At 36.4% G+C, this 10,855-nt stretch overlaps 1 protein-coding gene across 1 annotated transcript; it reads right to left on the bottom strand.

Moving 5' to 3' along the window:
* Positions 1-6,212: 6,212 nt before the first annotated feature.
* On the bottom strand, positions 6,213-7,381 carry LOC137958415 (tetrapyrrole-binding protein, chloroplastic-like). The gene has a single exon (XM_068805420.1). The coding sequence runs from the start codon at positions 7,349-7,351 to the stop codon at positions 6,569-6,571; it is 783 nt and encodes a 260-aa protein (XP_068661521.1). The 5' UTR covers positions 7,352-7,381; the 3' UTR covers positions 6,213-6,568.
* Between the last annotated feature and the right edge of the window lie 3,474 nt (positions 7,382-10,855).

Here is a 10,855-nt window from a genome sequence, read left to right as displayed (position 1 = left end):
AATCCTCAAACTTCACTCTGATTACGTCAAACGGCATTCGGAACGCACACACTCGAAGATTTTAACAAATTCAATGTTTTATCCCTACTTCAAGGTAACATCACTTCCTATAACTAAATAATCTTACATTAATATACAAAGTTAGTAAATATTAATTGAAAATGTATAATTAGGATTGTATTGGAGCTATTGATGGAACTCATATCAAAGCCAACATTCCACTTGAAGATCAACCAAGGTTTTGGAATAGAAAAGGTTATCTCTCACAAAATGTGATGGCTGCATGTTCATTTGATATGCAATTCACTTATGTACTTGCTGGATGGGAGGGGTCAGCAGCCGATTCCCGTGTATTGAAGGATGCATTGACTCGTCAAGATAAAATCTTTGTACCTGAAGGTAAGTAATATATTTTTATGCAGTACTTTTTTATCTATTTTATCTTCAATTATTTTATGTAGTATATAATTATAATTTTTATTTTAGGAAAATATTATCTAGTCGATGCTGGTTATCCAAATCTTCCGGGATTTTTGGCTCCATATCGAGGAACCCGATATCATCTGCAAGAATTTTGAGATAATATTCCTAGAAATGAAAAAGAATTATTCAACCGAAGACATTCATCTTTACGGAATATTATTGAGCGAACTTTTGGTGCTTTAAAAGCTCGATTTCAAATATTAAAAGGCACTCCTCCATTTTCTTTTAAGATCCAGGTGAAAATTGTACATGCTTGTTGCATATTGCACAATTATATACGTGCAGAAGATTATGATGATATATTTGAAGATGAAGATGATGATTCGGGTGGCGAGCTCGATGGAGGAGGTGATGCGGTCCAATTAGGTGCAATGGATGATACAAACAGTGACGATTGCGATGATCTTAAGGATGTGGGTAGCCAAGTAACAAGCATTCGGAGGCAGAGTGCATTAGAATCCACAAGAGCCGCACAATTTCGAGATGCCATATCGACATCCATGTGGAACGATAAATGATGGTTTACTCTTATTACTTTTGAACATGCGTAATTTATATGTACTAAACTTGTAACTCGTTGATTGTAATATTAAAAGGCACGAACTCGTTATTTGAATAATTTTTTTTAGGTTATTTTATTATTTTATTTTATTTTATTATTATATTAAACTTCATATTTAAGTCTCTGGTAAATAAAATATAATTAAAGTATGCATTTGATTAATATATCATCATTAATTATGTCAAAATATATTATTAATTAATACAATACAAATCTATCTTATGTTATTAATATAATATTTTTTATTCATTAATCAGAATTTTTTTATTCACTCTATTGTATTAGTGATTTAATAGTGGTAATTAAAATATTGTTAACTCAGACACTTTGGTTTAATTAGTTCATTTTTATAATTATTAAAATCAATAATTTTAAATTTCTATAAGATGAAGATGAAGATGAAGTTGTCTTGACTAACACCCTATTTCAAAGATTTCGAAGATGAAGTTGTCTTGACTAACACCCATTTCGAAGATGAAGATCATGTAGATACATAAGGGGGGGGTTAGTGCCCCAAAGTGGATTCTTGAAGATCAAGTCATGTCCAACATGAAGATCATATCATGTCATGTACATGAAGATCAAGTAAGAATTTGTGTTAGTGTTGACGACTTCATGTGCACTGGAAAACAGTTTCCAGTGTTAGTGCCCCAACATGAGAAAAACATAAAAAACAAGAGAATTTCTAAACCTTTACAGTGCACTTAATTACAACATAATCCTTAAACCCCAAATTAGGTAAAACAACTATTATTACTACATGAATAAATTATTTAATGTATAATTAAATATACTAATATATTTATTAATTGAATTAGATATTTTATTGTACATTAATATGGTAATTACATGAGCCAATGAAATAACTACATGATTAATTACAAATAATAAATAAATAACATTATAAATAACAAAAACGAAAGTAATACGTTGAGTTATTAATTTATTAATAACATATGATATACTTTAACCTAAAAATGAATAATTTAAGAGAAAAAAATGATCTAATCATAACTTTAACACACTATATATTTGTACATAATATATTTTATGTATTATTAATTATTAATATATTATCACAAAATTTAAAACTATTGGTTTAATTAACTATAGCAATCGGATAATTATGCCAAAAATAATTTATCAAATATTTATTTTAACAATATTTTAATTATGACTATTAAATAACTATTTTAATATAGTAACTGTAAAATAAATATATTAAATAAATAAAAATAATTATTTATAAATAAAAATAATTAATTTATAAATAAAAATAATTAAACCATCGTCGTCTTCCTCAGCTGCGAGCCAAAGGGCAACGACGATGGCGACGGGGACGGGCTAGTAGGCGACAGCGACGGCCAGCGACGACGGCGGGCAACGACGATGGCGACGGGGACGGGCTAGTAGGCAACGGCGATGGCCGGCGACGGAACGAGAGAGGGCTGCGGCAACACCGAGAGAAGGTTGCGGGAACGAGAGACAGTTGCGGAACGAAAGAGGGCTGCGGCAACACCGAGAGAGGGTTGTGGAAATGAAACGGCAGAGAGGGTGTGCGGCAGAGAGCCCCCCGAGAGACAGCCCCGCTCGCCGAGAGAGAGCCCGCGCGAGAGTCATGTAGATGACTCTCAAAATCGGGCGGAAAGCACTTTCCGCCCGTTACTCTTGAGACATGAACTCGTGATTCATGTATATTCATGTACATGACATGAATTTCGGCGCCCCCTAACGACATCAGGACATGAACTGCGTAATGCGCATGAAGATCATGTCCTGAGTCATGTGCACTAACCCCCCCAAGATGAAGATGAAGATGAAGATCAAATTTTCATTTTGTTGACTAACCTCCCCTTAGTGTTGACGACTTCATGTGCATTGGAAAACAGTTTCCAGTGTTAGTGCCCCAACATGAGAAAAACATAAAAAACTAGAGAATCTCTAAACCTTTACAGTGCACTTAATTACAACATAATCCTTAAACCCCAAATTAAGTCAAACAACCATTATTACTACACGAATAAGTTATTTAATGTATAATTAAATATATTAATATATTTATTAATTGAATTAGATATTTTATTGTGCATTAATATGGTAATTACATGAGCCAATGAAATATGTATATGATTAATTAAAAATAATAAATAAATAACGTTATAAATAAAAAAACGAAAGTAATACGTTAAGTTATTAATTTATTAATAACATATGATATACTTTAACCTAAAAATGAATAATTTAAGAGAAAAAATTGATTTAATCATAACTTTAACACACAATATATTTGTACATAATATATTTTATGTATTATTAATTAATAATATATTATCACAAAATTTAAAACCATTGGTTTAATTAACTATAGCAATCGGATAATTATACCAAAATAATTTATCAAATATTTATTTTAACAATATTTTAATTATGAATATTAAATCACTATTTTAATATACTAATTTTAAAATCAAAATAATTATTGTATAAATAAAAATAATTATTTTATAAATAAAAATAATTATTTTATAAATAAAAATAATTATTTTATAAATAAAAATTATAAATTAATGATTTTTATGAAGATAGTTTAATTTTTCCTAACTTAGGAAAAATTAAACATCTTCGTCTTCCTCCGTAGTGAGCCAGGGGGCAACAGCGACGGCGACAGGGACGAGCTAGGCAAAGGCGACGGCGGCGGGCAATGCCGACAAAGGCGGCGCTCCGACGGTACGCCGAGAGGGAGAAGAGAGGGAGGCCGAGAAGCTCTGCAACAGAGCTCGACCTCCCGTGCTCTGCGGGAATGGAGACGAGAGAAGGAGCAAAGAATGAGAGAGGGCTGCGGGAACGGAGACGAGCGAGGGCTGCAGGAATGCAATAGCAGAGAGGTGTGCGGCAGAGAGAGCCCCGAAATACAGCCCCGCGCGAGAGTCATGTAGATGATTCTCAAAATCGGGCGGAAAGCGCTTTTCGCCGTTTACTCTTGGGACATGAACTCCTGATTCATGTATATTCATGTACATGACATGAATTTCGGGGCCCCCTAACGACACCAGGACATGAACTGCATAATGCGCATGAAGATCATGTCCTGAGTCATGTGCACTAACCCCCCCGTACTGGAATTCTACGTCAAATAAAATTGATCCAAGTTACATAAAGGTAACTGAATCTAAAAACACCAATCTTGATAAGACAGAAGTAGCAATTGATCATGATCAAGCTTATAATTGATCTACAAGAAGATCAAGATTATAACATCATTTTAGTCAAAAAAATAAATCTTCACAGCATATGCAGATTATCTTGACTTGATGTGATTCAAAGTTAAAGAAGAAAAAAAAAACCGTAAAGGAGTATGTAAATAAGAAGAAGAAGAGAATTAACTTATCTCTTCATGGTTGAACTCCTTTTACCAACTTCTTGGACAGATTTCATATCTACTTCATCAAGTGGGATCCTAAACTCCTTGCTATGATACCATGTAGAAGAATTTTAGATCAACGAGGAAGAAGAAGAAGAAGAAGAAGAAGAAGAGAGAAAAGAAAGGAGAAAAACGTAGAAGGAGAGAGTTTGGATTAAGGGAAGAAAGGTTTGCGTCAAATAAGACAGAGGAAGGTTGGAAGAATTTGTGGAAGAAGAGGAGAGGGCTTCAATGCCTTTATTTATAGTTTTACAATGCTCTTAGGGCTACAACTTGATAAAACAAAAGACATAAAAGGAACGCATATTTACCCCTCTATGTCATCTTTATGGAAAGTACCATATTTTACACATATGCCACTCCTTTGACGTGCGGGCTTCTTGTCTTGAGCTTGTGGGCTTGAGCCCGTCTTCCAACAAAAACCAATATATGTCTTTGAATCCAAGTAAATAATGTTAAAAATCCTACTCTACTGTCAGTGCTCTATAATTATGGGCGATTTTGGATGCATTGTAAAACATGGTCTTGATCTCATAGTCAACACTCTACTACTCTTATAGCTAGCATAACTATACTTGGAGCATTTTCCTTACCAATTATGTTCCTAGAAACTTCAACAAAAGTTCAAGAGTTTGTAATAATATTGTTTTAAAGAGGGACTATTTTCTCTAAGAAAACTCCCATGCAATGCCTCTTAATTCAAACTTAAAGTATGCAAAATTAGAAAAAAAAATAAACAAGAAAATAACAGTGAAACGAGATGAATATTAACAGACTGATCAACCTTGTGTATTTGAACTTTCTTGAATTGGCAAGTCATTGTGAAGTCAACCATGGAGCAAGAGGTCGATGAAAAATGGATGCCCAAAGAGGTCGAGTTAAGGAGAAAAAACTCATAATCATGGGGAAGAAATCATCTCATTGGAAAAAGGATAGAATGGGAAGTGGGAGGAGCCATCTCCATTAAGAAGCTAAGCCAAGAAAATGCAAGTGGAAGGGTATTTACTTAAGGAAGAGAGAGATATTGTATTAGTCGATTGAGAGAAAGAAAGAGAGAACAAGAAAGAAGGAGAAGAGATTACAGAGAGAGAGTACTTGATGAAGATTCGTTTGGTGAGGGAGGGAGAAATTTGAGCCTAAGAGGAGTCTTCTTTGCCTTCAACGGAGGTGGGAGAGAGGAGTCTTTTTACCCTTCCAAGGAGTAAGCACAAAGGGGATTTTTTTAATTTCTTTGGCTTCCATGAAGAGTAGGGCTCTAAGGTTTGAGAGAAAGAGAGGCTGATAAAAATTTCTCCACTTTTTCTTTCTTTTCTTTTCTCTATAATGTAAACCTCTCTTTTTTTTCTTTTTTTTTGTAGCTGCCAACTACACCCAGAAGCAATTTAAGGATTGAACTTAAAGTTGGTGTTTTGAGGTATGGAATTACGTTTAGTGAACTAAATTAGATCATGCTAGTACCAACTTTATGTAAAATGAAGTCACATAAATGTTGATTTAGTGAGCTCTCCTTACATGTCTAATATAGAAATTGAGATACCTTGAAAATCCCAAGCTCCCATCGTGTCTCCATGCTTCTACCAGCCACATTTACTTCCTTTTTCACCCATAAACATAAACAGCACTTGGTTTTTTCTTGAAACCATCCTTTCGATTTATATTTCAGAGATTATTGTTATAGTGATACACTGATAACTAAGTTTGAGAACTCCTGGTATCAAGGGTCAAATTCAACTTGCTAAAGTTGCATTAGCGTCAATATGTTTTCCAACTCGACCTCATTCAAATTTGCCACTTATCTTTGTAGATATACCCACTAAATTTTTACTTCAGCACTTTACATCCATGACAGAATTTGCTAGAGTTGACTACAAGAAGAACTAGAAATCTCTCATGGATCACAAAGCTGAACGCCGATAAGACTGTAAAGCAACAGAGGAAAAACCCAACGCTGCAGTGCCTCCCAGATAATCTCTACAAGACTTCGCCCACTTCACACTACCAATTCCAAATGGAAAATTCATCATTCACATATGCTGCGCTTAACTCCAATTCGTACATGGTGGGCGCATGCATTGCGTAACGAACATAATTTAAATTGGACCTCAGAAGCTGTAGTCTGCTTTAAAATTCTTAGAGATGGTGGGTTTCGTGCTCTGGTTTTTTCCTTCTTTGTTGCCTTCGCTGCCTTTCTCCGCCACCGTGAACAGGTCTGCTTCTTCTTCCGTCAACTGAAAAGAAGGGTGCGTCAAAATACTATTGAGCAATTGGGTCCCTCGCAGAGCATTGGTCAAGGGCAAATGTCCCAGAGGCGTGTCGTCTTTCATGTCCCACAAGAATTCATCAGGAAAAGCTATATAGTTGTATTGTTCGACCTCGGAATCGAGCTTCTTCATCCATCCTACCCTTCTAAAGAAATTGGTGAAATCCCTCCCAGACTTTCCCCATATCTTTTTCTGCACGCTATACCCGTATCTGTTGTCGCTGTTCTCGCGCCAGAGCCTGTCAATAGTCTGGAGATCTGACTCAGATATAAATTGGACCTCGGAGAAGAAGACATACCCACGCTTGACCGCCGCTTCGCCCGCAAGAACAATGAGCAGGCGGCGCGTCTCCTCGTCGGCTTGCCGGAAATTCCGAGAGGATAAGTATTGGTCCAAGAGGTCAAAGGAGATTGCAGAGGAGGTGGTAACGGAACTGGTCGAAGAACTGGTGACGGAACTGGCGAATGCAGTCAAGTGAGAGGTGAATTTGAACGAGAGAGAGGGATAAGCAGCTGTGGTGGATTTGAGGAAGATGCACAAGGGAGATGCGTCGAGAGAGGGGTAATGAAGGTATTGGTGCTTGAGGAGAGGATGGTGGAGAGACTGAAGAGAATTGGCATCCATGGCGGGAGGGAGAAGAGAGAGATGGGCGAAGCGGCGAGGGATAAGGGGAGGAGGGAAAATTGGGATGTCATCGGAACAAGCGGAAAGGATGAATTTGATTGGTTGGAAGGGGGTAAGGCTGGATCTCCCCTGCAGCTCATTTCCCTTGCGTGCCACAACAATAGAGAACACTTACGAGCTATTAAACTGCAACGTGGCATCCGGGGAACATACATACTCAGGAAAAATCAAATCGGTTAACTGTATAAATTCCTAAAATATGGTATAATTTGCTTAATACCTCCATAATATCACCACAACGTCAAATTTATATGACCTACATTATGTGAGAGGAAGGCGTCCACGACATATGTGGACCCCATGTAGTGTTTCATCATCCAATCGGAAACAACCACCTCCAAACACTTGCTTTTAATTTGTTCATTTGTACAATCAATCTAATCCCATATATAAGAGAAGACCTAAACACTATCTAAATCACGTTGAGCATGAAAAGAAATTAGAGCCTCAAGCTTCTAGGAAGCTTTTTTCTAGCTGAAAATTCTTTTCAGGAAAATTTTATGGTAATGCAATTTTTGTTGAAATATATTACTCTCTTCAACTATAAGGCCTTGTTAGTTGTTGTAAGTAATTTGTTTCGGCAAAAATTATTTTTACCACAAAATTTTTTAGGTAAGAATTTTGATCTAGAAAAGAGTTGCTAAGAAACATGAGGCAATAATGGCCCTTGAAGACGTATTTTTATTAGAAATACTTTTCTAATGTTTCCTAAAAAAATCCACTAACGAGGTCTTATAGTTGTACAAAGTAATCTGTTTCACCAAAAATTGCCTTACCACAAAATTTACCTGGTAAGAATTTTATGCAAGAAAAATGATTCCTGAAAAAATGCACTAACAAGTCCTTATAGTTGTTGAAAATAATTTGTTTTAGGAAAAATTGTCTTACCATTAAATTTTTTAAGTAAATTTTTTTAGCTAGAAAAGTGTTTCATGGAAACATGAGGAACAAATGGTCCCTGTAGACAAATTTTTACTAGAAATACATTTCTAACATTTCCTGAAAGAAAAACTCTTACAAGGCCTTATAGTTGTAGAAAGGAATTTGTTTCAACAAAGATTTCCTTTCTACAAAAATTTCTTGGTAAGAGTTTTCCACTTCAAAAGTCTTTTTAGGAAACATGAGGCACTAATAGTCCCAGGAGACTTAATTTTACTAGAAAACCTTTTTCAATGTTTCCTAAAAAAAAACACTAATAAGGCCTTCTAGTTGGAGAAAATAATATGTTTCTACAAAAATTGTTTAACCATAAAATTTTCCTGGAAATAATTTTTCAGCTAGAAAAGAATGATAGGTGAGGTTCGAGATTGAATCTCGATAATGGATTAGAACGCACTAATATTAATCTTTTTTACCCCAAATATTGTCTAACTTATTTGTAATTTTTGAATCTAGCCATAAATTTACTATGGCCTCCTTAGTGCCCCTAGTTGAAAATTTAGATTCTAGGTAAAACTAGAAATGTTTTTCTAGTTTTTCCTAGGATACATATTTCCAAAAAAAAAACATTTAAATAAAATCCTATTACTGTTAGTGACTTACTAGAAAATTAAAAGAAATATTTTAAAATTTTCTTCGAAAAGTTAAATGAACCTCTTATTGTCTCTTATAGGGAAATAAATAAAAATTAATAATCAATCTAATATATTACTATATTTATTGATAAATTTTTAATCAATAAAATGTCAAACACAAAATTGCTATGAAAATTGCCTCATGTTAAAAGTATTACAACATCAACTGTCAAATACTTATTCAAAAATTTTCTAGCCCATTTTGGCATGAAAATCTTACTTAGAAAATTATATGATTTTTTTAAATAAGAATTTTCGATTAGAAAAATATTTCAAAAAAACATGAGGCACTAATAGTCCCTAGAAACATATTTCTACTAAAAATATTTTTTCAATATTTATTAAAAAACCAGTAATAGTCCCTAGATTTTTTTTTCACTTGTTTATGATCTTGCATGTGCAAAATCTTCTTCTAGGGGGAGAGGGGCGGGGTTTCCGCTGAGGACAACGTGGAGGGAAATGCTCCATCGGCCCCAACGAGGAACTTTCATCGCACAATTGCGACGGAAACAAAGACGAAGGCAGATGAGGGGGAAGAAATCGAGTAGCGGCGGCGACGGAAACAAAGACAAAGGCAGATGAGGGGGAAGAAATTGAGCAGCGGCGAAGGCGATTAGCAAGGCAGCTGTCAATGGTGACAGAGGCGGCCACAACAGCGGACAGGAGGGGCTCGACTGTGATGAGGGGAGGAAGAATTCTTTCCCCCCTCACTCCCGCTCGGCACTCCTGGTCCTGGTCCCGCTTCTAATCCCGATTCTCGAGCCCGTTAATGAGCCGGCTCGCGAGATTATAAACCGAACCATGGTTTGGTCGAGATTGACTCGTTAACTCAAACAAGTGATATCTGGATCTCGAACTAGATAAATCGAATTGAACTAAGCTGAACTTAAGCCGTTGGGAATAGGCTCCGTCGATGCCACCCCCAACAATTGTCAGTGAGAATAGATAGAACATAAGAGAAAAGGGAGTACTTTTTTCTTCATCAATTCTAACTCAGAAAAGGGGCACGGAAGCCTTCATTACAATGTCCACTCTCCTGCTCAGGCGGCCCATTACATCCGGTCGGTGGCTGCTTTGAAAAGCACGGCACCTAAGCTGTCAGGACCGGGCAACCCGATTCCGAGACCCGAAAATAATTTGTTAATGACCTAAAATGCCCCTAAACATTGGGATATTCCATGGTTGCCGAAAGGCTCGAAACCTCGCGAGTCGTAACGATGGATTCATCTCCTTTCCTCGAACTAACAGGCAGGCGAGGCAAAGATGAGTTTTGGTGCGGCTCCGACTACCTCGCATCTTCTGAGACTGCTGATGAGGTGCCGCAGAATCACAGCGCAGGTGACAAACCCCAATACGGATGTGATAGTGGCCATGGCTTCTTCCTAGGAGCAGGAATTTCTACCTCAGTATAGAGCGAGATGCAACCGATTCCCTCGGTCTCACAATTTCTGGGACCTCAAAACCGCCTCCAGAGTAGGAGAAAAACTAGGTTTCCGTCTCAAAGAAATCGGAAATCAATCTCGAAGAGGAGCTCACGAGGCCGATGCTTCACAGAAAGAGCGTCATTTCTCTGTTCGATTCCGTCAAAAGATCCGGTGTTCGAGTTCCGGAGCCAAGAAATTGCAAATGTGAAGAGATTTAGGCATAGGGTTTCGAACTCTATTATCCACGATTGTTTTAACAGATTTTCTAGCAAAAAAAAAGGAAAAAAAAAAAAGAAGAAGAAGAAAACTGAAAATCCTTGCTCTGTAAATCACTCGCTCTCGAGCTTTTTGACATAATATGATCGACAATGATTCTGTGAAATGCACAATAAACAACCAAAAGTAGGCACAATTATGAACAATCGAATCATAATGCCCATGACATT

The sequence above is a fragment of the Aristolochia californica genome, unplaced genomic scaffold (assembly GCF_029961685.1).
Source record: "Aristolochia californica isolate CCGP_79_NKW_82.1479 unplaced genomic scaffold, dmAriCali1.0.hap1 SCAF_1, whole genome shotgun sequence".
Lineage (NCBI taxonomy): Eukaryota > Viridiplantae > Streptophyta > Magnoliopsida > Piperales > Aristolochiaceae > Aristolochia > Aristolochia californica.
Note: the sequence above shows the minus strand (reverse complement) of the source record. Positions and strands in the feature narration are given on the sequence as shown.